Source organism: Panonychus citri, unplaced genomic scaffold, assembly GCF_014898815.1.
Source record: "Panonychus citri isolate SS breed McGregor unplaced genomic scaffold, ASM1489881v1 Contig00046, whole genome shotgun sequence".
NCBI classification, from domain to species: Eukaryota; Metazoa; Arthropoda; class Arachnida; order Trombidiformes; family Tetranychidae; genus Panonychus; species Panonychus citri.
The window spans coordinates 1-27,462 of record NW_026515451.1 but is presented as its reverse complement, the minus strand read 5'-3'; the positions used below and the strand labels follow the sequence as shown (position 1 = coordinate 27,462).

At 32.4% G+C, this 27,462-nt stretch overlaps 10 protein-coding genes, 1 long non-coding RNA gene and 1 other non-coding gene across 12 annotated transcripts; 7 read left to right on the top strand and 5 right to left on the bottom strand.

Annotated features, from left to right (window-relative positions):
* Window positions 1–1,436: 1,436 nt before the first annotated feature.
* On the top strand, window positions 1,437–2,427 carry LOC128398177 (uncharacterized). The gene is made up of 3 exons (XM_053359003.1): window positions 1,437–1,486; window positions 1,573–2,020; window positions 2,133–2,427. Exons 1-3 carry the CDS (start codon window positions 1,460–1,462, stop codon window positions 2,423–2,425), a joined length of 768 nt encoding a protein of 255 aa, XP_053214978.1. The 5' UTR covers window positions 1,437–1,459; the 3' UTR covers window positions 2,426–2,427.
* Window positions 2,428–2,903: 476 nt separating this feature from the next.
* LOC128398175 (abnormal spindle-like microcephaly-associated protein homolog) lies at window positions 2,904–6,718 on the top strand. Its single transcript, XM_053359001.1, has 3 exons — window positions 2,904–5,632; window positions 5,698–5,847; window positions 5,925–6,718. Exons 1-3 carry the CDS (start codon window positions 2,918–2,920, stop codon window positions 6,135–6,137), a joined length of 3,078 nt encoding a protein of 1,025 aa, XP_053214976.1. The 5' UTR covers window positions 2,904–2,917; the 3' UTR covers window positions 6,138–6,718.
* On the bottom strand, window positions 6,641–8,558 carry LOC128398176 (transcription factor Sp4-like). The gene is made up of 3 exons (XM_053359002.1): window positions 8,061–8,558; window positions 7,406–7,832; window positions 6,641–7,111 (listed from the first exon to the last, which is right to left on the bottom strand). The coding sequence occupies exons 1-3, from the start codon at window positions 8,421–8,423 to the stop codon at window positions 6,885–6,887; spliced, it is 1,017 nt and encodes a 338-aa protein (XP_053214977.1). The 5' UTR covers window positions 8,424–8,558; the 3' UTR covers window positions 6,641–6,884.
* Window positions 8,559–9,828: 1,270 nt separating this feature from the next.
* LOC128398199 (ras-related GTP-binding protein C-like) lies at window positions 9,829–12,290 on the bottom strand. Its single transcript, XM_053359028.1, has 5 exons — window positions 11,922–12,290; window positions 11,083–11,752; window positions 10,851–10,993; window positions 10,642–10,784; window positions 9,829–10,558 (listed from the first exon to the last, which is right to left on the bottom strand). The coding sequence occupies exons 2-5, from the start codon at window positions 11,720–11,722 to the stop codon at window positions 10,303–10,305; spliced, it is 1,182 nt and encodes a 393-aa protein (XP_053215003.1). The 5' UTR covers window positions 11,723–11,752; window positions 11,922–12,290; the 3' UTR covers window positions 9,829–10,302.
* A 709-nt stretch (window positions 12,291–12,999) lies between these two features.
* Window positions 13,000–15,070, top strand: LOC128398200 (calumenin-like). Its single transcript, XM_053359029.1, has 3 exons — window positions 13,000–13,474; window positions 13,585–14,355; window positions 14,435–15,070. Exons 1-3 carry the CDS (start codon window positions 13,367–13,369, stop codon window positions 14,537–14,539), a joined length of 984 nt encoding a protein of 327 aa, XP_053215004.1. The 5' UTR covers window positions 13,000–13,366; the 3' UTR covers window positions 14,540–15,070.
* Window positions 15,071–15,080: 10 nt separating this feature from the next.
* On the bottom strand, window positions 15,081–16,385 carry LOC128398205 (uncharacterized). The gene is made up of 2 exons (XR_008327074.1): window positions 16,245–16,385; window positions 15,081–15,688 (listed from the first exon to the last, which is right to left on the bottom strand). It is a non-coding gene; the product is annotated as an uncharacterized LOC128398205 (long non-coding RNA).
* Window positions 16,034–17,318, top strand: LOC128398204 (trypsin-1-like). Its single transcript, XM_053359032.1, has 2 exons — window positions 16,034–16,809; window positions 16,861–17,318. The coding sequence occupies exons 1-2, from the start codon at window positions 16,224–16,226 to the stop codon at window positions 17,223–17,225; spliced, it is 951 nt and encodes a 316-aa protein (XP_053215007.1). The 5' UTR covers window positions 16,034–16,223; the 3' UTR covers window positions 17,226–17,318.
* Window positions 17,285–18,115, bottom strand: LOC128398201 (protein YAE1 homolog). Its single transcript, XM_053359030.1, has one exon. The coding sequence runs from the start codon at window positions 17,990–17,992 to the stop codon at window positions 17,444–17,446; it is 549 nt and encodes a 182-aa protein (XP_053215005.1). The 5' UTR covers window positions 17,993–18,115; the 3' UTR covers window positions 17,285–17,443.
* A 68-nt stretch (window positions 18,116–18,183) lies between these two features.
* LOC128398203 (succinate dehydrogenase assembly factor 4, mitochondrial-like) lies at window positions 18,184–18,890 on the top strand. The gene is made up of 2 exons (XM_053359031.1): window positions 18,184–18,325; window positions 18,430–18,890. The coding sequence occupies exons 1-2, from the start codon at window positions 18,222–18,224 to the stop codon at window positions 18,689–18,691; spliced, it is 366 nt and encodes a 121-aa protein (XP_053215006.1). The 5' UTR covers window positions 18,184–18,221; the 3' UTR covers window positions 18,692–18,890.
* Window positions 18,891–19,904: 1,014 nt separating this feature from the next.
* On the top strand, window positions 19,905–22,378 carry LOC128398194 (protein SET-like). Its single transcript, XM_053359023.1, has 3 exons — window positions 19,905–20,200; window positions 20,452–21,386; window positions 21,495–22,378. The coding sequence occupies exons 2-3, from the start codon at window positions 20,472–20,474 to the stop codon at window positions 21,663–21,665; spliced, it is 1,086 nt and encodes a 361-aa protein (XP_053214998.1). The 5' UTR covers window positions 19,905–20,200; window positions 20,452–20,471; the 3' UTR covers window positions 21,666–22,378.
* A 655-nt stretch (window positions 22,379–23,033) lies between these two features.
* On the top strand, window positions 23,034–23,106 carry Trnar-ccu (transfer RNA arginine (anticodon CCU)). Its single transcript has one exon. It is a non-coding gene; the product is annotated as a tRNA-Arg (tRNA).
* Window positions 23,107–23,279: 173 nt separating this feature from the next.
* Window positions 23,280–27,399, bottom strand: LOC128398195 (ras-related protein Rap1-like). The gene is made up of 3 exons (XM_053359025.1): window positions 25,705–27,399; window positions 24,814–24,987; window positions 23,280–24,740 (listed from the first exon to the last, which is right to left on the bottom strand). Exons 1-3 carry the CDS (start codon window positions 25,853–25,855, stop codon window positions 24,235–24,237), a joined length of 831 nt encoding a protein of 276 aa, XP_053215000.1. The 5' UTR covers window positions 25,856–27,399; the 3' UTR covers window positions 23,280–24,234.
* Between the last annotated feature and the right edge of the window lie 63 nt (window positions 27,400–27,462).

Below are 27,462 nucleotides of genomic sequence, written 5' to 3'. Positions count from 1 at the left end.
AATCTTCTATTCAATAAATTTATCTTAACATAGCAAAGCTCATAGAAACCTCAAAACTTGTCAGCAGTATCTCTGAATATTCTTGTTTGTTGAATTGCCTTCAGATGACCTTGAAACGCGTTATTTCACCGATGACCTGAATGACCTTGATCTTTTGATATGACAGTTGAGTATTGCTCAAACTCATACCACTCAAGTCTCGAGTCTCTTTGACTCTTAGTTGCTGAGAAAATCGCAAAAAACATCGGCGAAAATAGGTGAATAGCCCTGTAGTTTACAAGATTGGAAAATAGTTGAACAACATAAAGAATTATCTTCCGATAATATTCACTATGATTGTAGATTTTCAATGAGAACTGAATCAAGCTAATCGAAAGAAATTAAAAGGAAACAATTGTTAATTGAGAATAATTTTGTTCCATGTTAAATTAACCGCTTATAGAAAAGAAAATGTATTTCGGTTACCATGGTGATTGTTTGTTCCTTTCCTTAAGCAGCTGAAGTTCAGCTTATTAAATTGTGGTCGTTATTTAATCTCGTCCTGATTGTTCATCAAACTTTTATATTCTAATTCGAGATAATAATTATTTTCGTGTGACATTTGATTATCATCACTGTTTTTATCACTTTGTGATTGTCTACATGTGAAAAGGTATTGAACCGAGTAATTAATTAGTGGAAACATTTTGTTAAATTTGTTTAGGGCCGATCATTTTCTAATTGTTTTATTTTATTTTCTCTCATTACTTGTGGTATAAAGTTGATGTTTTTATTATTATTTTTAAATCGGTATGACGATTTTTAATTATTCTTCTCTTTTCTTGTTCTTTCTTATTTTACTATATTTGGATGTTGGCTGAACTTAATTTTCAATCGATTGTTGCCATTTCCTGGTGATCTGGTTTTCTCTCTGTGACTATGGACTTTTATTATTTGCACGCTGATTCTATTGTTGGTGTTGCTAATTTTACTATGATTAGTTGTCAATTGTTTTTTGCTTATTTCTCTTTCACTTTGCTTCGACGTTTGTTTGTTTTCTTCTTTACAAGAGTTTTAATTGAAATTGGATTGACTATTTTTTCGTGACACTTGGAAAACCATGGCACCTCCATCAGCATCAGCTTCATCTTCATCTATATCGGATCAAGCATTTTGTTTGAAACTTAATAGTCACCAAAATCATTTGGTCTCAGCATTCCAAAGACTTTACAACGATGAAATTTTAACCGATTGTACTATTTCCTGTCAAGGTGGAACCATCAAAGCTCATAAATTGGTCTCTGCATGTTCCCTTATTTCACAGATCTCTTTGCATATTTTCTAACCCAAACCAATATCCAATAGTTATACTCAAGGACATGTCAATCTCTGATCTTGAAGCAATTATTGAATTTATGTACAAGGGGAAGTTACAACCTCAAAGTAGTTTACCTCAGTTTTGGACTCAGCTAAAGCGCTAATGATTATTGGACTAATGGACATTAAGGTGAGATTAATTTCTTTGTAAATTTTATCTCTATGAATATTTTAAATCCAATACTTATAAAACTCTTTTTTTAATGTAATTTCTAGGTTGAAACTAGTCCTAAGGATAAGGAATCTTCGCCTCGCGGTAGTTACAAAAGGAAAAGACGTCAACGTACTTCTATTAAACAACCACAAGCTGAAGAGATTTCAGAATCCGATGTTTCGGAAAATGATCTCTGTGAAGATGAATCTCATGCAAAAGTTTCTAAAGGAGAAGAAGGAGATCTTGTAATTCTCCAACACGAGGTCTTATCTAAACCCTCTGAAATAATAATCGAAAGTGCATCCAATGAACCACAGGCCAATGTTAATTCTCGTTTAGCTGAATATCCTCAAGTTTTAAACGAAGCAGATGATTCGAGTTGCTCTTTACCTGGACCATCAACTCGTTACCCTCGCCCTGTCTGTAAATTGTCCCCATCAGCAGCTTTTAAAGCCAATTTGAGACAAATGAGAATAGAGAAAATTCAACACTCAACGGGTGGATTAAGTGGTAAGAAATTGATTATGTTTAAATTTACAAAGTGATCGGTTTGCCTTTAGGATTATTAAAAAATCCGAATAGGAAATAACTTGTTCTAAACTTTTTCTGTTTTCTTTTCAAGGTCGAAAAATGTGGTCGGAAGAGGAAACAAAAACACTTGTTGATGTTTGGGATGAAGAATCAGCCGGTATTTGGAGATCATCAAGTAAAAAAATGATATCTCTTCAAAGGATAAGTGATATTCTACAACAGCGTAACGTGGATCGTGATGTGTCGCAGGTCGAAGGTAAAATCAAAGCTCTAAAACGTGATTTCAAAGCAGTTAAAGCAAATAAAGCGATCCCATCAGTTCAAGCTCGAATGGCTCCTTATCTTGACAAATTGGAATCAATTTTCCTAAGGGAAGAATTATGACAACAATTAACTAGTCAACAACCATAAAAATTCAATTTACAATTTGGTCTCTAATTGACCAACCTTAAGCTTGGAATATATTCAACATAAACTAATCTTTTCCCAACAACTACAACAATTAATTTTATCAATCAACATAAATGACGATAAAACTTCAACAGGTAAACTCTCTTCAATCGATCCAGGCTACATTATCCATCGTGAAACAAACGATTGATTGCCCTCAGTTTAGTTTAAAACTGTTATTAATCCGATTTTTAATCTGCCACAGCAAAAAGATAATTTATCAATTAACAATTTAATTTCACTAGCAAGGTGGTTGCCTGAACTTCAGATGGCGCTAAGAGCAATTTCTTCGTCGTCTCTGATTGGTTGATTTTCTCGGAGGCGTGAATGTTGTTTCATTTTTTGAATTCGAAAATCTCATCTGACAAATTTGTTATTTAGTCTCTTTTTTAATTCATCAATTGTCTAAAACTCCGGTTATCAAAAATGAGCAATTCTTTTTATCAATGTGAAAACTCATCTCTTAATTATCCAAACACTTGTCACCGAGTTTGTAAATTTGAGATTCCAGCGCCTTCACCTAAAAGAATAATCCCTGAAAATGAAGAAACACCGGTTCTCTTATTAGAATCTTTCCAGCGACCATCAATTCTTAATTTTGGTAATGTGACGCTCGGTAATATATCAACAAAATCTTTCAAGATCCATAATCCAGCTCATTTTATTCAAAAACTAGACGTTGTCAAAGTACCCAAGCCAGAGTTTGGATTTACAATAAAAGAATCATCTATTGTTGTTGATGAGAACCAAAGTGTGGAAGTTGTCATCGAATGGAAGCCTACAAAAGCTGGTGGGACTCGTCAAAAAGTTCACTTTAAGACCTCATATGGTGAAAGTTTCGAACTAATTGTGATTGGTGTTGCCCAAGAAAAATGGAAAACTGTAACCAAGAGACGAGTTAAACCAAGAAGAAGACCTGTTATAAAATTGGAGAAAATTGCTTTATCTCCTGTTGATCCGAATGAAATTAGAAGAGTTGAAGCGGCTATTGTCATTCAAAAGTTTGTTCGACGTTATTTGGCTGTTAAAAGATTCCGAGCTCTCAAAAGAGCGACCATCACCATCCAGAAACATTTCCGCCGATACTATGCCCAAAAATCAATCAATAGACGAATAACTTTTATCAAAGCCAAAAAATCTGAAGCACTACAAGAATTTTTTCAATCAATCCGTGAGAATGGTCCGTACAAAAAACTAATATCAAATGACCAGAAACTAGAGGAGTCCTCTGTTGATCATGAAGAAAATTTCAAAAGAGATAAAGCGGCTATTGTCATTCAAAAGTTTGTTCGCTGTCATTTGGCTGTTAAGAGATTCTTGGCTCTCAAAAGAGCGGCCATCACTATTCAGAGACATTTTCGCCGATACTATGCGACCATGAAACCACCCCAAGAACTTTGTCAATCAATCGTTGGAAATGAATCACTCGAAAAACTAATGTCAGATGATCGGAAACAAGAGGCATCATCTGTTGATCAAGAAGAGAGTTTTAAGTTATGTTTGTTAAGATTGGAGAAAGTGGATTTATCTCCTGTTGATCCAGATGAAATTAAAAGAGTTGATGCGGCTGTTGTCATTCAAAAGTTTGTTCGCCGTTATTTGGCTGTTAAAAGATTCTTGGCTCTCAAAAAAGCGACAATCACCATCCAGAAACGTTTCAAAAAACTATTATCAGATGCTAAGAAACAAGAGGAATCATCTGTTGGTCATGACGAAAGTATTAGAAGAGTTGAAGCGGCTATTGTTATTCAAAAGTTTGTTCGCCGTTATTTGGTTGCTAGGAATTTCTTGACTCTTAAAGAAGTAACCATGAAACCACCCCAAGAACTTTGCCAATCAATTGTTGAAAATGATTCACTCGAAAAACTAATATTATATGATCAGAAACTAGAGGAATCATCTGTTGATCACGATAAAAGTTTTAAAAAAGTTGAAGCAGCTATGATTATTCAAAAGTTTGTTCGCCGTTATTTGGCTGTTAAGAGATTCCGGACTCTCAAAAGAGCGACCATAACCATCCAGAAACATTTCAGAAAACGTATTTCAGATGCTCAGAAACAAAAGGTTAATGAAAGTATTAAAAGAGATAAAGCGGCTATTGTCATTCAAAAGTCTGTTCGCCGTCATTTAGCTGCTAAGAAATTCATTACTCTCAAAAGAGCGACCATCAGTATCCAGAAGCATTTCCGCCGATATTATGCGACCATCAAACCACCCCAAGAAATTTGTCAATCAATCGTTGGAAATGAATCACTCGAAAAACTAATGTCAGATGATCAGAAACAAGATGAATCTTCTGTTTTTCATGATGAAATTGAAAGAGCTGAAGCCGCTATTGTCATTCAAAAGTTTATTCGTCGTTATTTGGCTTTTAAAAGATTCCTAACTCTCAAAGAAGCGACCAACACCATGAAACCACCACAAGAACTTTGTCAATCAATCGTTGAAAATGGTTCACCTGAAAAGTTGTTATTAGATGATCAGCTACTAGAGGAATCATCTGTTGATCACGATGAAATTAAAAAGAGAGTTGATGCGGCTGTCGTCATTCAAAAGTTTGTTCGCCGTTATTTGGCTGTTAAGAGATTCCGGACTCTCAAAAGAGCGACTATAACCATCCAGAAACATTTCAGAAAACTTATATCAGATGCTCAGAAACAAAAGGTTAATGAAAGTATTAGAAGAGATAAAGCGGCTATTGTCATTCAAAAGTTTGTTCGCCGTCATTTGGCTGCTAGAAAATTCCTGGCTCTCAAAGAAGCGACCAACACCATCAAACCACCACAAGAACTGCGTCAATCAATCATTGAAACTGGTCCACCCAAAAAACTAATATCAGTTTGTGTTGATCATCTTTCTGTTGACGAGTCCCTGCAAGTAAATGACACTCCTGAGCTCCCAATCGGATTCCGTACAAATCTTGCTCTAACCAAGCTAGTTAACTATCGCAAATTCATTCAACTACAATCGGCCCTTTCATCACTCGAAACAACCACAAAAATCTCACCCGAATCTTGTATAAAAATCTCTTCGCCAAAAACCGTCGACACAATTATTAATATAATCAAAATGTCAAATCGAAGCGAACCATCAAAGATCGTCGTCTCTTCTGCTTTCAATATTTTATTGAATTTAATCAAGGTAGATTCACTTATTCATTTTTCATTCCAATAATTACAATGGTTTAATTTGTCTTCTCTTTTCAGTATGATAAAACACAAGATCTAATTGTTACCTGTCACTCGATAATCAACTTATGCATCGAAAAGGCCAAGGTGTACATTCGCGTCCATCACATTTCAAACAAATGCTTAACTCTTCTTTATTTGATGATAATTAAAAATGTCAACAGAGACGTAAGTTCAATTCAATCAGTTTCTCAACTTGAGTTATAATTACGATGATTAATCTTTTTCCCACTTTTCTCTTACAGCTAATCATTTGCGATCCAATAGTGAATAAAAGTTTGAAAAGTTTAATTAATCTCGAATCATCAACTATTAAGTCTCATAAGAAACACAAGATAACTAAAGAACTTGTTTTCTATCCATATTGGTCATCAGCGAAAAGTGTCATGTACGAATTCAATGACCATTTTACCGCTTTGGAACATATTAATTACCTTTTCAAAGGAAAATTATTCTAATTCCTTCATCATTAACTCTACATTTTTTTACACAAATTCCAGAGAAGAAAAAAATCTAATATTATCAATAAGACACTCAATGAAATTACTATTTGATTGATCGATGAATCAAATATATTGATCAACAAGTTATCACAACTAGAGCAAGAAAAAGTTAACAATTAACTTCATTTTTTTCATATAAATGAATTTGTATCATTTTCTATTTACAATCCGATATATTCACAATCAGAATTAATGTTGTAAATCGCATTCAAGTGATTAAATTCTCATAATTTGTCCAATCGACAAATGGAGTTACTTGACCTCTAATTGTGAAACTTTATCACAAAGGAATTCGAATGGAGTTAATTTCATCAACGGTCCCCCAATTGTGTCAATTCGAAGGCGCTAAAATTGAAAGAACTTGGAATTATTTTGACAGAGAATTAATCTTATTGTTGGTGAGTTAATTGTGAGGAGTTTTTGATCGGAAAAAGAAATTGGAATGTTAGAAGCAACTATTAACAAAATAGCAGAAAAATTATCTTTGTTTATTTAATATAATAATAATAATAAAACGAATATATAGTTAAATACAATCTCTTTTTCTCTTCCTCATGCTCCATATTTGTTTTAATTTAGTGTGACATTGTTGTTGTTGTTGTTGTTGTTAAAATTAATTATATAAAGGCTAGTTGATTTGGTTTTTTCTCATTTCTTGTTTTTTGTTTTTTTTTTAGTCGATTTGTTATATTGAAGAATTGATTAATTACCATCACCAACATTCTCATTTATAGCCAACTCAGTCTGATCAGAGTCAACAGTTCTTTCGTTTTTAGTAGCGACTGTTATTGTACCAGCATTAACAGTTTCTGCGTCACTTTGGTTTTGTTGATTTACTTTCTTCGCTTGATGAGTTTTAAGATGCTTGGATAGATGATCACTTCTCATAAAACGTTTTAAGCACTCGGCACATTGGAACCGTTTTTCACCTGATTATAAATTAATAATATTAAAGAATAATAAGTATCATCAAAATATATTAACAAATTAGAACAAATCGAGTGTGAAATGATAGCAAGACAGAAAAAGAAAGAGATAAGAGGCAGAGAAAGAAAGAAAAGAGAGAAAGAAAGAATGAGAGAGCATCAAAAGTTGACAGGGGGAGAAGATAAATACACACACACACACATTAGAATGATGTTAATTGTGGTGATGAGCGAAAAAAACATTTTAATGTTTCGTTGGGATGAGGATGAGAAAAGAATGAATGAAACAAATGTTACCTGTATGTGTTCTTCTGTGTCTCTGTAATTCATCAGAACGAGTAAACCTTTTACCACAAAATAACCAGTTGCATACAAAAGGCCTTTCACCAGTGTGCCAACGAAGATGAGCTCGAAGATGAGATGTTTTTCCATAAACCTTATTACAACCAGGAATATGACATATATGTTGCTTCTTTTTTGTCTCACTATTTCTACCCTCTCCGTCTCGACAATTTGGACATGTACAGGCAACTCGACGCATTTTACGTCCAGTTCCCGTTGCTCCAGTTCCTGTTGCAGTTTCTTGGGCTGGAGTTGAAGTTGTTTCACTACCAGAGGTATTTGAAAATGAGGCGGGAGTTGCTCCTGAAGATGCAGGTTGGATGGCTGTGGGAGGTGCTGATATGATCTGCCATTTAGATGGGTCATTTGGAACTTGTTGGATCTGTGGTGAACATCAAACACAAATGATAATAAAAGATGAGAAGCAAAACAAACTCAAATCTTACAGTCTCATAGAATAGCAACAGTAAAATATTTCTACACACATAATGTATAATAATAATTTTCTTTTCACCGAAAATAGTAAAAATAAAATAGGTTAACTTTCTTCCTAAATAAGGGAAACAAGCATAAGATGAAAAAGAAGCATAAAAAGAGGTAAGAAACTAACCTGTTGGCCACCCGAGCCAGGCACTGTGGCAACAAAATTTCCACCTGAAGTTAAACTTAAACTTTGAATAGCAGCAGGAGATGCTGTGATTATTTGTTGTTGACCTCCACCTTGCACTTGAATGGTTTGGACACCGGTGGGTAATCCTTGAACCTGGATAACATTTGGAACAACCTGCAATGTCACTTGTTGACCCGTAGCCACCGCTTGTATTGCTTGTAAGGGAAGATGAATTGTTTGCAATATTGTTTGTCCGTTTGACGTTGAAATTGGAACTTGAACTGGTACAGCCTGTTGGAGATTTCCAATAGGTAATTGCAGAGCTTGGACAGAGTATTCATTCATAGTAGCCGAGCCACTCATAGTATCACTGAAACACTTACACTTAAATTACCAAGAAAAAAAAAGTCTTTCTCTAAGATTTATAATTAATATATTTTATTTAGGTAACAAAAATTGTTAAACCTCAATTCTTGTAACCAACAACTACAATTCCCTATAAAGAAAAGTAAACTGGTTACCAGGAAACTTGTTCCATCGATGATCACCAGCTGACAAAAGTTCCTCGCGCCAAATTCAAACATTCGAAATTAAGAAAATATTTTCTTCTTTTTTCCCCTTTTTCGACATAATTTCGAGTTAATTAAGGTTATTATTCGGCAATTATAAAATCAATCATCTAGATATATTCTTGACTGAGACTAAAGTTCTCTTCATTTGAGTTTTGATCGAGAATTTCTATTTGTTTTCCGATTTTTTGGACAAGTTCTAAAATATCATTTCTTTGACTTTTTGATTCTCGCAAATTAAATCCAAGTTCTTTTAGAATAATCAAAGAATTAATTGTTGATTTGCATCTGATTCGAGTGAAATGATTGATTACTAGGCTAATTTTTTCTTTGCTCAGTTAATAATCGATTGAGAAATTGATTAACGAGGGTAAAGTTCAGCGAGAATCCACTTTGTGGCTTGTTGGACTTTTAATTGTTAATTACTTTTTTTATTCTCTCAAATTTGTTGAATTCGTTAAATTGTTTGTCTCTCTTACTTTTGAGATTTTCGATTGTATTACGATTAATACAATTGGCTAATTGTTTGCCAATTATTTTGTGTTTATGTTTTTTTCGAAAATCTTAAAGAACGAGAAACAAAAGTTTCAAATTTCGTAACCACATTTTTTTCTTCGAATATTAATCATGATTCTTACATGAGTTTTACTGATTCTAATTTGAGAATTTCTGTTACTCTTAGAAACGAATGAAAATTTACACAGAGCAACTCGAGACTCTATTAAAAGATTTTCCATAAAAGGAATTCGTTCGAAGACATTTTTGTTCTAATGTCGATCTTTTCTATTAGAAAAGGAAAAATATCAACAAGAATATAAAACACGAATGAAGTTCATTTACTTTTAATTTCTAACAGAATTGCGAACAAAACAATAGTGTAAACATTTGATTCTAATTAATGATCCAAAGGATTGTCAATGTTCACCTTCAACTATTAATATTAATTGGAAAGATGAACATTTCAATTTTCGAGTTTATTTTTCATCGATCAACGGAAATTTGGACATTAAGTTCTATTCAGAAAACTTTTTGATTCTCTGATCTTCAGAGTTAATTGTCAACTAATTTTGTTATCTCTTCCAATGTTTTTATTTTTTTGACAGATTGATAATCATTTGTTTACATCAAGGTAACATTGAATTGTCACTAGATGGCTGGACCACCCCTTCGGGTGGGAGTTGCAATTATTTCCCAGAAAATTATGATTTCAGTTAATTTATTTTCACCATTAGAGTTTTTTTTACGAGAATAGATTTAGAAATAGATTTTTTTTGTCTTCAGCAATTAGTTAGTTACAGAGAAAAGATGAGAAAAGGGGTAAAGAGATACATTACCAACCAATTAACTGGATTAAAATTTATAATCTAGATAAAGAAAACATAACAAGATTTAATTCGTTGAGCGATTGGAAAACAATTAAAAAGTTTCCGGTAGCAAATTGATTGTGATTACTATCTCTCTCACTCTAGTATTTTTAAACTTCATTTCCGCTACGATTTTAAGAAAGAAAGTAGAGAGAGAGAGAGAGAGAGAGAGAGAGAGAGAGAGAGAGAGAGAGAGAGAGAGAGAGAGAGAGAGAGAGAGAGAGAGAAGAAGAAGAAGATGGGCGAAAAAAGAAATTGTAATCAACATGAGAATGGCAATGATGCTTTGGATAGATTTCAACACCATAACTAACAAGAAATTTCTTGTAAAGTTTCAGAAAAAGGTTTGGCACATCGGTCCTCGAAGACTTGTTGAATCGCATCTCGAAAACAATAAAAGTTATATTGTATTAATCCTTGTTTTTCAAAATTATTCTCACTAATTAGACAAACTAGTGCAAGAAATTTGTTAACTTCTTGTAGATACAGAACAGTTTTGTTGTTCAACTTTATAATGGCTGATGAATTAGAGTCGAAAGTTGCACCTTCGCCGTCATCTTTGATGCTAAAAAATGAATACACGATAAATATATGGTATTAGAGAAACGACCAATGGACTAAAAGTTGGTTCGAAAAAGTGATACATACCCATAAATACAAGAAATATCGATAACGACGTCGATCATATCGCAACATAGTTCATATGATTGCATATCGACTGGACTTCCATCGGTAGCGATATAAATTTTAGAGACAACATCAAAAAGGAATGCTTTATCAACTCCTGAGTTCTGTTGGTGAAAAAAAAAGGATTTTGATCAACGAAGATCAATTAAATTCCAATAATTGATACTTACCGATATAAAAATATTAAGAAGATTCTCCAATGTGCCCAGTTGAGGAATTAATTTCTGAACCACTTTTGAAAAGGCTTCGAATATTGAATGATCGTAGATTGAGGTTAGATAATAACTGAGATGAATATTTTTAAAACCCTCATCTGTAATCAACGAAAAACAATTAGAATAGAATGCAAACCAAATCGAATGACAAATAATTGAATAAATTCCAGTCGAAAGAGTAAAATACCTAATAGTTCATCGTTAGCTCTTTGTTGAATATCTCTTTGAATGTCTATTTTATAATCGTCCGAGAGACCATCAACTTTATGAATAAAAACTTCGAACTTTATGTTCGGGTTGATCTTGAAGGCTCGAGTTACCGTAGTATATAATTTGGACAAAGCCTCAACATAATCATCTTGGGCATCGATCACAAACACAAGAGCACCACAACCACCGAAAATATTTTCCGTTTCAAAAGTTGGATCAAAGAAATCGATTTGACCAGGAAAATCCCAAATTGAGAAGGAAACAAATGATGAATTGGAAATATCATCTTTGACAATTTTGTTGGTATTCTCGAGGAACAAAGTTTCATTCGGGGACATTTTGTGAAATACAACTTTCTGTATACTTGATTTACCACTTCGTCTCAAACCCATTATTAAAACTTTCGGCTTTGGTTGACCACCACAAATACCACCAAATGAACTGGCAACATTATCATCAGTATCTTGATGGTGGATATGAGTAATTGATTCTCGAGAATCACTTTCCTCTTCAGCTTCATCATAACCAAATCCTTTAGCAAACGAACTTGGTTCAGGACCCATGATTAGCTTATCAGAGCTAACATTTTCTCCACTTGGGGCACTATTAGATGTCATCTTAATGAGATTTTCGACTTGATATTCAAACTAAAGGCAAAAAAAAATCACACAAATTCAACGATAAGAAAAAAGAAAAGCAAATGGTAAGAGATTAATGAAACGAATTTTCTTTTTCTATAAGCAAAACCAATGGATAAGAGAAGATAAAAAAACAAAGGATTTAATCACAACCTTAGTGATTAGAATATTAACTCACCTTAAAAGAGACGCGTGTCAATCACTGAGAATTGTGAAACCAATATAATCGAATGTCAAAGAATCAGAAATAATTCAATCAACAGAATAAAAAATCAACAATTAAAAACAAAAATCAACACAAATGAAACATAAACAAATATTATTGACAGAATCAAATTGGAACAGAAAAAGTTAGCCGTTTGTAGATTGTAAGCTTTTCCTCAGCGAATTTCATTTTTCTTTATAATCTAAATTGTTCCCAATCATTTGTACAAAATGTGATCACAATTTACAATTAAAAGGAAAAGGTTCAAGAGTAAACAAATTTAATTATCAAAGTGAAAATCTCAAATCAAACTGAATGAAAATCTGAGGTCAGTCGATTAATTAATCGGCTTATTGATCTTAGCGTAGATTCTTTGGTGGCTCCATCTGGTTTTTGGAAAATGAACTAATTCAGTTATTTGAAACTTTGACAATCAATTTAATTGTCAACAATTAGAACACAAAATAGTTAAAAGTTAATGATGATCTTTGAAGAAAATTTAATCAAATTTGATTCACTTTCAAGATTATCGAGAATTGATTTACTATCAGAGTAAAAGAAATCGAAATGAAAAAAGTTGATCAACAATTAAAAGACAATTGATTTAAATCATATGATTGTTATGATTTTTTGTTTCTCATTTTAATCATACTAAAAGGGTGTGTTAATTAATCAAGTTGGTGGGTGGATTAAGAGGAGGAAAATCAATTAATCAACTGTAATTTGATTAAAAAAGAAACAAGAAAAAGTGAAACAAAATTAAAATCAATTAATGAATCAGAAAAAAAAGTTCAATTATTAACAAATGTAACTTTTAATTGTCTCAACTTAAATGACGATTAAAATTTAATTAATCGATTTTTATCCAAAACATAAAATATTAAAAACTAAAAAGATCAAAAAGTAATCATTAAGAAAGTGATTAATTAACATGGAACCGATTAATTTTCCAATCAACTGATTCTCTCAAAATTAACAAGAGAATTGGAGAAATTAATCCAAATTGAATTATCGTTGTGATTGATTTTTCCATCCAAAGATTAGTCATAAACATTTGAATTCTGGTCTCGGTCAATGAGAAGAAATCAACTGTTAATTGTTTACTCTAATTCGGGCCAGTTAATTGCTTCTTTAAATAGAATTAACCAAAAAGGAGTAACCATTTAATAAGAGGTTTGGTCTTTGTTGTTACAACTCATCAGATGTTTTCTAGTGAATGAGTTGATACAATCTCGTTACAATTTCTTTTCATTTGATTGTCTTTTCATCAATTAGTTTTTCTATTTTTATTAATTTTTTCATTTTCTAAGTTAATCGACAATCAAAGTTTTCTATTTCTTCAATTTAAACTGATTAAATTATTCTCCAATTGATTGTTTTTCTATTGTGGTGAAAACACCTTATAAATATCTCCTTCAATGTCTACATTACAAAGGACTTGTTATTTACTTTTTCTAATTGTATTTACAATTAACTCTTTTCATTTAATTTCTCTTGTAATTTGTAAACAATCACAACACGATCATGTAAGTATTGTAATTGGTTGAATTCTATAATGTGACTTTTGTTTTAATTGGATAATTAATTTGATTCTCTCTCCTTGTTTTTCATTTTCTATTCTATTCTCAATTGTTAGTTATTAAGCAATGAAGAACATTTTTCTGATGCAAATCAACATAATCCAGCTTATGATCATGAAGCTTTTCTTGGTTCCGAGGAATCAAAAGCTTTTGATAATCTAAGCCCAGAAGAATCAAAGGAAAGATTAGGTGAAATTGTGGATAAAATTGATATCAATGGTGATGGTAAAGTTTCACTTGATGAATTAAAGAATTGGATTAAAAAGAGTCAAGCTAAATACGTTACTGATGATGTAGAGCGACAATGGAAAACTCATAGAATTTCAAAGAAAAATTTACTCTCATGGGAAGATTATAAGAAGGCCACTTATGGATTTATGGACGATTTAGATAATGGTGTCAGTGAGGAAGACACTCGAGTTTATAATGATATGATGAGACGGGATGAGAGACGTTGGAAAACAGCAGATGAAAATGGCGATGGTTCATTAACTAAGGAGGAATTTACTCATTTTCTTCATCCAGAGGAAGCTGAACACATGAAGAATATTGTTATCGATGAGACTCTGGAAGATGTCGATAAAGATGCCGACGGGAAAATCTCTCTTGATGAGTACATACAAGATATGTACAGTGGCCATGATGGAGGTGATTCCGAGGTACCTGATTGGGTTATCAGGGAGAAAGAGCAATTTCAATCAGTGCGAGATAAAAATTCTGATGGTTTTCTTGATCGTAAAGAAGTTGAGAACTGGATTATCCCAGAAGATTCTGACCTAAGCAGCGTTGAGGCCAAACACTTAATATCTGAATCAGATGAAGACAAGGTGAGAACCTTCAGCATTTTGTCATCTAATTATAATTCAAATTAACTGATTTCTAATTGTTTTCTCTTTCTTCTCTCAGGATGGTTATCTAACTAAAGATGAAATTCTCGCCAATTACGACCTATTTGTCGGAAGCCAAGCCACCGATTTCGGTGAAGCCTTAATGAAACACGATGAATTATAATCTCAATCTTTTCGTTTGCATCTCTCAAAGTGTCTTCCACTAATCACTCGTCCATAATTTGATTAAGATCCCAATTCATTAATCTGCTCCTGATTTCTGCTATTAAGATGACGATCGCATTTATCCAATTATCTCTCAGCAGCTAAATTATTTTTCCATCTTGCATCTATTACATTAAGTGATTTTTTCTGGCAATTTAATTTCCCTCTTATTACCAATATTGGATAACCAATTTTCTCATCTCATTTACATCTCTAATTTAGTTTTAATTTACTTTTCTTTCTCATCAATATCCTTTTCGTTTCAAGCTCTAGTCAAGCTTTGCATCCACGTGTAACTTACAATCAACATCAGAAAATTGGTAAATCAATCAGTGTTTCATCAATTAACTTTTTTTTGTTCTCTTCCCTTGTATTCCCATAAAATGTAATCAAATTAATCACTTAAAATGATTTACATTGTACAATTGGAAAAACAAATTGTTCATGGCGATGAAATAAATTTTCCGCTAACAACACTAATAATGTAAAACTTTCAGGAGTGAATAGTTTGATTAGATTTAATTGGTTCTGTTCAAAGTTCATTGTACATGAGGTTGAATAATTGATTGTTAACATTCACAAAGGTGATTTAAATTCATGTATAATCAGAATCTTTCTCATAGTAATCAAAATCTCGAGCCAAGGGAACTGATCCTTTTGTATTTATGCCCAAAGATCGTAACACCGGTTGTCCAGTCAAAAGTGACAACAATAAACTGACCAACAAAAAGCCACCCGCTCCCGAAAGGGCCAAGATACTGCCGATTTGACGAGCAATTATCATCAGTGGAACAATTAAAACACGTGTTAAAAGAGGAACCATAGTTGGTGAAGGATCTTGCGAGGTTAAATCACGAAGACTTGATAGAGCAGCAATTACGGACATGATTTAGAATATAAATTAACTATTACAATCAAAATACTTTTTGGAATCAGTTTCATTAATGAAGACGGAAAACAAAAGTTTCAGATCTTAAATAGTTGATGGAAAGTGAAGGGTTAAAGGTTAATTGATATTCCCTGGAGGGTCAATTAGTTTATCCAATTTGGGCTTAAAGGCTCATCGATTCTTAATTGTTTTCCAAAGATGAAAGATTAATTTGGTTTACTAAATAGTTTAATCAATGGAGAAAATTGTTCATAGAGATGGAAAAAACTGTTAATCAGATGATTATTTTACCACAGGTTAAATTTAAATTATCCTAAAAGTGAATTGTCATTGGTGAGGAGTCAATTGTTAATTGTCACAGGGATTAACGATTCAACTTGACCTGATTTGTTTCTAATTAAATCTAGGGATTGTCAATAATTAAATGGTAAATGACATTGATGGTACTTTTACTTTAAACAATTTGTTAATTTCCTGGTCAATAATGGACAAGGTTGTAGGTGACACTGCAATTGGATTGATAATTAACATCAAGTAAACCAGGAAATTAATATTATCAACAATTAACCGATGACATTGGTCCAAAGTAATATAAATAGCTGGTTTAACTCAATTAAATTCAATCGTAATCAAATTGTTGATCAAAATCATCTATTGAAAATATTAAACTAAATCTCCGGTGATATTATAATTGAGTGACAATTAACATTGATAATATAAGATTTAAATTGTGAATTCATCTAGAATAATATACATGATGAAAATTAACAATTACCAACTAATATTATTGATAACAATTTGTATCAATTGCGTTTATAGTTTATCGTCTTCGGTAAAATTAGGAAAGTTAAACGTTGTAACGATCAATGGACTCGAGAAAAAAAATCGTACCAATTTTGAGCGAAGACGATTGTTGTTTGGAAATAAATTGTACACCAAATGTGGAATACAATTAAGATCATTAGAGGGTCGAATTGTTGGTGGACGAGAAGCTGATTACGGTGAATTCCCTTGGCAAGTATCATTACAATTAAAACGACGTCTATTTGGATTAACTCATTTCTGTGGTGGAACAGTAATTGGTAACAATTGGATATTAACTGCTGCTCATTGTGCCGTTCATTTTGATTCCAATAATACAATTGCTGTTCTAGGAACAAACAATTTATCACCTTTTCATAATAATGTTAAATCTCAACTTGAATCAACTTTTATCCATCCCAATTACAGTTCGACAACAATTGAAAACGACATCGCGCTAATTAAGACAACTGATCCAATCGATTTGTCCACAGCCATTTATCCAATAACAGCCGCTTGTTTGCCCGATTCATATCGAGGTACCGGTGATGATGATGACGATGACGATGACGATGATTTTAATCGAGAAGGTGAACAATTAACTGGCAGAGCGATTGTTACAGGATTTGGTCGAACCTCTGAATCCAATTCTGTGAGTGGTTCACCAGTGCTTCGAGTGACTGAAGTTCCGCTCATGAGTCTGGAAACATGTCGATCTTATTATGGATCCAGAGTTTATCCCAAAATGTTGTGCGCTGGTTTCAAGGAGGGTAAACATGATTCGTGTCAGGGTGATTCGGGTGGTCCACTGGTTCAGTTGAAAAATGGACATGGGGTCATAATCGGTGTTGTCTCGTGGGGTATTGGTTGTGCTCGACCAGAGAGACCAGGGGTTTACACGAAGGTCTCCAGTTATCTTGATTGGATTTACAATACAATTGAAGATAATCAATGAGATTGACAATGTTGTTGACACTTTAACTTTTACATGTATCTGGAAGTTTAATTTACCACTTGGATTGAATAAAGACTTTTAATTTGTTGATTATTCTGGTTTACATTTACGAATTGATTTTCCTCCAATTAAACATATATATTTATATCAAAGGTAGAAAATATCTGCTTGGATAAATAGAATCTGTTGAAAAAATATTCCAAAAAAATATAATTTGTTTAATCAAAGAATCGATTGGCTGTTGAATCAACTGAATTGCCATTTGATGAGCCATTTGTTGCTGAACCATTACTTGGGTGTTTAGTTTTGAGGGAACAGTTGATTAGCTCATCATCGTCAATTTGAAGGTCCATTTTCTCCAAAACTGTTAGCAATTGATTCTTAATTTGGTCAAAAGAATCAACAGTTGATTGTGATAGCGTTTGTCTTTCTCCCAATTCTCTGAGAACATCTTTCTCAATTACTCGTAGTTCTTTCAACAATTCACCAAGACACTTATTTCCTTCATCATCAACGGCTATTGATTGTGAAGACAATTCTTCTGGACGATAATAAATTGCTTGCATGACACCTTTTAGAAAATAAATTGATTCAATAGCAGGAAATATCTCATTGTAACCAGAATCAAATCCTCTTTGTAATCCAGAGTCTTGACCTTGAGAGATTCCATCGCGTAGACCATCATTTCTGATGTTCTCACTTAATTTCTCATATTCTCTGCTAATCAAGACCAACTCATCGGCATCTTCATCAAAAATATCATCCATTTTATCACAAATAAAAACAAAAGAATACAATTTAATCACCAATTAGATAACAAGAGAAGGAAACAAAATAAAGTCAACTGAAAATTCAATTTCCTTTTATTTACTTTGTTACCTGGCAACCGAAATCCTCAGCTGATGTTGGTGATTTTTCAGAATTTAACTCAAGGTAAATTGATTAGAAATTATCTCTTCTTATTGTGTGTTGTTCCGTTTATTGGAGTAATTAAAGATGATGATTAACAATGCTGGTCGATTGGCGATCCCACTGATCAGAAAGGAAATCGTTTCTAAAATTTTCGTCACCTCTAATCAACCGTCGATGAAATTTTCTAGGTTTGTAAACATTAACGAAACTCTTTGGGTGATTTAGTTTGATTTTGTTTCATTGCAATTTGATTGATTGTTTTATTTTTGTTTTCCTTTTTATTCTGAAATAGTAATGTTAATGATGGTGGTGAAAATAAAACTCGAAAACCGATTGAAGATCCAGATCCAAATACTCCTCTTGGAAGGTTGGACAGACAACCGAAAAAAGCTGAACCTTCGGTGACAATTAAAGATTCTAAGGCAACAATTAATGCCTATGCTCCTTTTCCTGATGGTACTAATCCAGTTACCGGTGAGGTCGGTGGCCCAGTTGGACCTGAGCCGACAAGATATGGGGACTGGGAACGGAAAGGTCGAGTTACCGATTTCTAATCAACAATCAATATTCAGGATTAGTGTTTATGGATTGAAATATTTATTATCAAATGCTACTGGAGGATTATAATCAAGTGTGTGTCTCCTTTAATTGTTTACTATTCGTATTTATGTCAAGTGGATATTTACACCAGTGAGGAGATTAAAAAAACAAGCACATTCAAGTGTAATCTTAATCTAATCAACTACAATTTAACATTAACCTTGAATAGTTTTTATCGGAAATGAAGGTTTAAAGTATCAATTTAACTGATTGTTTTTATTCAGAATTAATTTGGATGGAAACAGTTTTGTTTAATCAAATGATTATCAGTCAAAAATCAACCATCAGTTGACAAAAGAGATTAATTTTGGACAAATAATCAACTCCAATCCGATTTACTTTCATTAATTTGAAAATTTAATCAATTATTTTCCTTAATCAACTCCAAGTTAAAATAAATTGTACAAAGTAAAGATGTAAACATGTTGATAAATTTGATTAGTAAACCGAACTAATCATTCATGTGAATTTCTTAAATTTAGAAATAAAAAGTTGAATATTAATGTTTAACTAGTAATTGTTATCAACCAATTACACAGATTAATTTGATGATTTAATCATAGAAATATTTTATTGAGGCTTAACTCATTCATTTGTTTTATTGCTTCATATTTATCATGTTTACAAGCAATTTATCTTAAAGACACACTTTGTATGGGACATTTATAACAAACCCCATTCGATCATAATCAATGGTTACTAGAGCAATTAACTAATTAACAAACTCTAAATGGATCTTAATTGGTCAAATTATCATCAATTTCTTACAATAACAAGAAACAATCACCATGAGAAATAGTAATCAGAATATGTAATCAATCAACTAATTAATTTCTTTTAGGAAAAGTTAAATTGACTGTTGATTCTCTGAAAAAAATGACAAACAATTAATTAACCCAATTAATAAAAAGAAATGAAAATAAAAGTAAATCAATAATTAAAAATGAAGAATCAAATTAAAAAAAGTAAGTGGGAAAAAAGATTAGAAATTTAAACTGATTTTCTAAAAAAGAGATGGAGCCACCAGAGTTTGTAGAGTTCCAGCTTAGCCGAGTAACTAATTAATCGACTGACCATAGTTTCTCTGATTAGTTTAATTATTTGTTCTCTTCTAATTAGATTAGATAAAAATTGTCCTTTGTAGAGGAAACATATTCTAAATTTAATTATTCTTTCGTTGTGAGTAGAAAGTGTTCCATTCAATTTGATCAACTGAAAAGAAAATTAAGTTCGCTGATAATCGAGAAAAAAAGCTTAGCTAGTTGGCGTTTAAACGGCTTTTATCTTGAAAAAAAAACGAAAAAATTTTTGTTTCAATTTGATTTTTTGCTTTGTTTTCCATTTAATTGTATTAATTTTTGTTTAATTGTCTTTTATTTGGTTAATTGGATTATACCAGCTTATCACCTCACCTTTAGAGGTTACTGATTTGAAATATCACAGAGTGACACTTGTTATCTTAGGTAAGTTAACATTATTTTTTGATTCTCCTTTATTAGCGCGTGTCTTTTTTTTGTATTCATTTTGCTTTTATTGTATTGGAAGTATAGAAGATCCTTTTTATTTCATCTTCTTTAACCTGTTTCTCTCTTCTCTTTCTCTTGTAAAGATTTTATATTTTCTTTTTTGATTTGATTTTGTTAATTATTCTTATGCTATGATTTTCTCGGTTTTTTGAACTGTTTATCTATTGTTTCTACTTTGGATTATATAGATTTGTTTTTGTGAACAATCATGTCATCAACCAATGAAGATGTTTCTTCCGATAATGGGCCACAACTGAAAAAGTTGAAGACAAGCGGCGATATTGAAGAAAAGGTGGAGGATGCCGGTTCTTTAAAGAATAATGTTAGTAAGGAGAGTAAAAATTGTGGTAATGGTTCTTCTGGTAGTGTTGGTGATGGTGAACAAGGTTCATTAGTTTATGTTATCAGTGGTGATGAATCGGGTTCTAAGGAAAGAGAATACGATCCAGAGACACAAAAAGCTCTTGAAGAGATAGATGCGTGTCAAAATGAGATTGACTCTTTGAATGAAAAGGCATCTGAGGAGATACTTAAAGTTGAACAAAAATATAACAAACTGAGGAAACCTTATTTTGAGAAGCGAAGTGATCTCATCCAAAAGATTCCTAATTTTTGGGTAACTGCATTTGTTAATCATCCTACATTAACCACCATTCTGGAAGAAGAAGAGGAAGAATGTCTCAATTATTTGAACAAGTTAGAGGTTGAAGAGTTTGAAGACATTAAATCTGGATACCGGATAATATTTCGCTTTGACAATAATCCTTATTTTGCAAATGAATTACTTGTCAAAGAGTTTCATCTTGGTTCCTCTGGTGATCCCGCTTCATCATCCACACCAATTAATTGGAAAAATACTGAAGCAGCCGTAAAACTTGAAGATCAAACCATGAATAGGTTAAGTAGTGCAAACATTAGGAAAAGAAAACGATCAGGTGGAAGACAAACCTTTTTCACCTGGTACCTTCAAAATGGTGATGCATCCGCTGATGATATTGCTGAGGTGATCAAAGATGACATGTGGCCTAATCCATTACAGTATTTCCTTGTACCTGATATGGAAGTTGAAAATGGCATGGAAGAGGGAGACCATGATGATGAAGAATCCGAAGCCGAAGAAGAGGTAATTCAATTTTATCCAATATTTTATATTTAACAACAAAAGTTACTCGTAAGTTACTTGTTATTAATCATTAATCGTAAAAAATCTTGATTCTTTTTAATTATATAGGCAGATGAATCAGTGGTAGTTCTTGATGATGAGGAAGAGGGTGAAGAAGGAGAAGAGGAAGATGAAGCTGAAGAAGAAGTGGAAGATGAAGGTGAAGATTCAGCGGCGGAAGAAGAAGAGTACGATGAAGAAGTCGCTGAAGAAGATGATGGCGGTGATGATGCTGAATAATCAGGCAACCAAACAACAAAAATCACCATCACTACTACACAACATCAACAAGTAATATTATTTAAAAAGCAAAATTAATCAACAGATGAAAAGTAAAACAAGACAACAAACAACATTTTTTGATGATAATTTAAAAACCTTAAACAACTTCAAATCGTACAGATCAATTTATTAAGACAGTAAATTTCTCTCTTATCATCATTTATCAACATCAACTTTAAGAAAAAACAATCTACAATTAAAGACAAACCATTAACATTATCATCACATCTATTCAACCACCACCACAATTACCACCAATCTTCAACCACCGATGGAAATGGTGATGTTATAAGGCAACAATTGAATTTATCCGAATATATTACAATCATTTCAACATAAATGATAATATCCTTTTCTTTTTTTCAATGTATTCCTTTACTTTCTTCTGTTGCATGTAATCCTCTTCACAATTGTCTTTAATGTATCTTCACAAAGTACTTTTCTTTATCTCTGTACTTCTCTCTTTCTTTTTTCTTCTCATTTCCTTTCTTTCTCATCATCTCTCTTCCTCTCTCTTTCTCTCTCTCTCTCATCATCTGTTTACCTCCTTCAAAACATTTTTCTTATCATGACATGGTTATTTATCCAATTGGAAAAAAAATGAGATTTCAATTTAATCGACTTCCTCTTCTACAACAACAACAAATAAACATGTCTCCTCATCGGATAAATTTAATTGTTTCATTTTATCAACTAAGATGGCGACTCAATAATTCGCGGGAAATTTCAAATGTCTCCTTTAAAAGAGCAACAAATTTACCATTTTCTCTCCCAGAGGGAACTTTAATCGTTTCAAGTTCTTCTCGCAAATTAATCAATCCTAACGATTAACTATTCGATTAGTAGACAAATTGTAGTTTAATATTTTTCACTTCCTCGTGAAAATCATCATTCACAACTATTGTTAATTGCATTGGAAGAAATTATGAAAAGATGATTCCTTTCAAGTGATGGATTATTATAGTTGGAGTATAGATGATTTCGAATTCAAGTTGAACAATTGAAATTCAAAGAAACATTTAATTGGTATAAAGAATAGAAATTTGATTAGTTTCCATTTTCTTTCTCAATTCTCTTAACCAGTATCACTTATCGATTAGTTGATTTCCTTTTGATTTCAAATTGCTCGAATTTGAATGAAGCCTCATGGTCTTCAGTTCTGTTTTCCACCTTCATCTTCTCCATAGGAAACAACAGAAATAATCAAATAATTCGCTCGTTAAATTGATTAGTTTTCCCTGATTAGATGTGATCACAAATCCAATCGATCAACTGTCGCTCCTTTTGTCTCTCTCTCCGTCTCATCTTTGACGCTCCTCTTTAATTACTCTCGTGGCCTAATGGATAAGGCATCGGTCTCCTAAACCGGGGATTGCGGGTTCGAGTCCCGCCGAGAGTACAAACTTTTTGCTGCCGAGGGAAATTGATTCTCGCTGAGAAAACTCATTCGGATGGAATGGAAACTTTTTCAAAGTTCGTTATGGTGATACGATTCTCGAGGCAATGGCGAGTGACCAGTGGACGATGAATCGGATGACGCGATTAAATGAACGAGACAATTGGTGGTAACGATTAACTTGACCATCTAATACATTGTTTTTTATTAATTGTTAGTAACAAATGACCCATTCGGGCTGAGGGAAATTCGGGGAATGATAAATAAAAGGGCTGAGCGTTTTTCTATTACATCATTATTATTATTATTATTATTGAATTATTGTTGTAATTAAATCAATTGAAAATATTTTTGATATGTTACTCTTTTTATACTCGAACCTTAATCATTTCGATAATTTCCTTTTCTCGAGTAAATTGTGTGTACATTTTTATCTTTAATTAACTATGTTATCGGAATATAATTTCTTCATTTCTTTTTTTTCATAAAGGACTATTAATACAACGATAGCTTTTCAATTGTTTCCACTAATTGTTGTTTAGTTAATTTGGCAAAAGAAAAACGAACGGGAAAAGATTTAAAGTAAATTGTTGATTAGATTGAGAAAATATTTCGATAATAAAGTAAATAATTAACTCGGATCAAGAGATTAAATTATAATTTGTTGATTTGGTGTAAATCTAATGATCATAATTTTTCATTTTATCGGATAATTAAAACTCTGGTGTTGATGATTAACTAATTAATTGTGTTTATCGCTTTAAAATCAACGGAGAAAAGAAAACAGAAAAGTGAAAAATAATTAACATTTCTAATAATTAATTTTCTTCATGGTTTCAACAGGGTTTATGTTCATTTGATTTTCTTATTGTCTTATTAAATTGTCAATTTGAATCTCTTGCCAAAGATATAATGTAATTAATTGTTTTTCCAAAATTTGGCTCAAGATAAATTAACGTGATTCTAATCAATTTAAACGTTAATTCAAATTCAGAGGTTCTCAGATTAGTAAATCAATTCAGTTTTGTTTAAATGTTCAACTGTAGTTTGGTTTTGGTGTTTACTGATTTTCTGCTTGATCTTTGATTGTTTGACATGATTTCATGTCCAATTAGTTAATTGTTATGATTATTATGATATTATGCAAGCGGGATCTTGTTTCAATTTTCCGCTCTCCTCTAATGAAAGTTGGTGGTGTACGTTACTTTTTGGCCTAACGACATCTAAATCGAGACTATTATCTTTCCCATGAACGGCCAGGCCATTCTTGATTCCGATTCCGTTATTATTATTAACGGAACCATTTGAATTATTATTATTATTGTTATTACTTTTAACTGGACTCCCTTCACCTGAAGGTTTACGCTTAAGTTTACTGATATTGGGCAGCGATCCAAATGACCCTAAGCGTCGTATTAGGGTTCGATTTTTTTTCAAATTATGTCCATCGCCTCGAGCCTGAAGTAACAATTCGTGGAACAATTTTTTTACATTGGTATTCAGTTTGGCACTTGTCTCGACATAAGGAATATTGTTCATCACTTCACTTCGAGTTGTATCAACCAGATCAACATCGACTTTACGATCTTCATCAAGGTCACATTTATTTCCAACCAGAACAATTGGAACTTCTTGTCCTAATTCAAAGAAATGGATTAAATTATCAATTGAAAATAATTGGAAACTCATAACAATCAATCAACTATTTACCTCTTATCTTGGTGATGAGCTCGTATAAGTTGATGGTCTCATAGAAAGACTGAAGGCTATCAACGGAAAAGACCAAAACAAAAGCTCTTCCGGTTTGAATGCTGAGCTGTCGCATCGCTGGGAAACAATGGGTGCCCGCAGTGTCCAGTATTTCAACTGTATGACGCATACCATCTGGTCAGTGGTCAAGAAATGAAACATCGAATCGATTAATTATTTCCATTATCAACTAACATGATCAAATTGCCATAACAATCAACCCTCTTGATTAAGTTTCTCTCTTATAGTTATTATAGCTGATTAAATATTAAGGTTATTCGGTTGATAGTAAATTTATTAAAATTGATTGTGATCAATTTTTTCTCATGATAATACAATCAAATTCGAACATGTAAATGAGAGAGAAAATCGAAAGGAAAGTTTATCCTCAATTCCAACGAAAGAGAAGAAAAAAAAATTAATGGTTTCTATTGAAACGAATCACCGATTCAGAGAGAAATAAAAAGGAAGATAAGTAAAAAGAAAGAGATGAAATTTCCCTGGAAAAGTTGAACCTACACTAGGTATCAATACCCATGGAAGATAAATGATGATGAACCAGAGGAAGAAAAGAAAAAGACTGAGAAAGAGAAAGTAAGAGGAGAAACGAAGACAGAGAGCGAAAGAGGTGAATCGATATTCAACTAACAGTCTGACCTTGAGAATGTGGGTCAAGCTCTTGAAAGTTTCAAACTTGAACAGTTTCTCATTGGTGGAAATCGATATTTTCAGGTCAAAAGTGTTTCTTGCGAAATGGTTAATTTTGTTCGTAAAAGATTAAAAGATAATTCCATGAAATTTGAGATGAACTTAATCTTTCTCTGTCTAAATTAATGGTAACAATTAACTCACCTGGAAGTGTAATTGTGTGTGAGTAAAAATCCTCCACGGTGGGTTTGTAAGAAGAGGGAAAAAGTTGTGATACAAATTGGGTCACCAATGAGGTTTTACCGACCCCACCAGCGCCCATGACGACTACTTTGTGCAAAGTGAGGATTTTCATGATTATTTCACGATTAATCAGTTAATTGTTATCAATAAATACTTAAGTTATAAAAGCAAAAACAACTGCTTGTAGTAGATACAAACGATTACAGAATCAAAGGAGAAAAACAAAGTTTGAACAAATTGTTGTACGAAATTTAGTAAACTTTTAACTGAAGATTCTGAGAATCTAAATCAATCACAATTAAAGGTACAAATAAGAAGATTACAAAATGAAAAACATTTGATTATATTGGTATAAGATTTGATTTGAAGATACAAAAAACACACAAACAATTAAGATGATAAATGTAACTGTTGATGATAATCTTGATGATATAAAGATGACACCGAACGGAGTTGATTGTTTATCAGATTGGACTGATATGAATGAAAATACAATGATAGTAACATTAAACAACGATATGAAAGTTTTAATGATATGATGAAAGTTGATTGTGATTAGAAAATCAAGTTAATTGTGTTGATTAGGGAGAATTCAATTTGTTGGGATGTTGTTGGTGTTTCATCCTCACTTGAACTTCTTAACTAAATAAACCGAATTGGAAGATAAAAAAAGAGAGAAAGAGAGAGAAAAGGGGAAAGGGATGAAAAAGAAAAGGATGAAGATGATAATGGGAAGAAGATGAGAAAATGATGAAGGAACCGGGGGATCACCGAATTTGTTCTTGGAAAAAAAAGTGATTTGAGTTCGAGTTTAGTAGTTTGTTGGATTGAGAGCGATAAAAGTCTGAGCATAGAAAGAGAAAACAGGAAGATAGAAGAAGATAAAAAGTGAGAAGAGAGAGAGAGAGAGAGAGAGAATATAATACATTATGGAAAAGGAAGAGAAGAGGAAGATAAAGATGACAACAACTTTCCAGTTCTCTTTCTTTTCTTCATAAACTTGGAGTGAAAACAGGGAATTCGATTCACTCCCTGAGTTATATTCTGAAGTTTCTCTTTCTTTCTCTTCTCCAGATTTCCAAGTAGCTAATAGTTATATTTTCATCTAATTCCTTTGACCTCATTTATCTCTCTCACCCTCTCCCTCTCATCCATCTTCTTCCTCTTCCTCTTCTTCTTCCTTCTTCTCATCCTCATCATAGGTGTTAACCAACCTTTCATTATTTCTCCATCATCTCCATCATCCCATCACAATTATCCTCATCATTCACATGTTTTCCTTATCAATTAACAATTAAAAATCAAACTGATTAACTGAAAAACTTTTCAAGCGAAAGTTTTTCATTTAGATTGATAAACGAGATTGGAAAATTTTTCTTTCTCTTCTTACCAATTTACTTTCATGACGATTAGTAATCTTAATCTAGTTGAAAGTTACATTATTATCACTCTAATTGTTATTATATTATCTCTTCCTCCATGACCTAGAGAAATGAGTTTCATATCATCATTAGCAATTCGGTTTCCATGATCGTTACCATAATCATTACCAACGTTACCTTGGATTCAACTCTTATTGAGTTTTTTACCTTAACCCTTATTTTCAATCATTTGTTATTGTTGTTCATTTGATTAATTATGCAATTAACTCACTCATCATTAACTCTCATGGGAGCGTAAAGGTCACTGATGAAATCATTGTAATTACCACCCAATCCA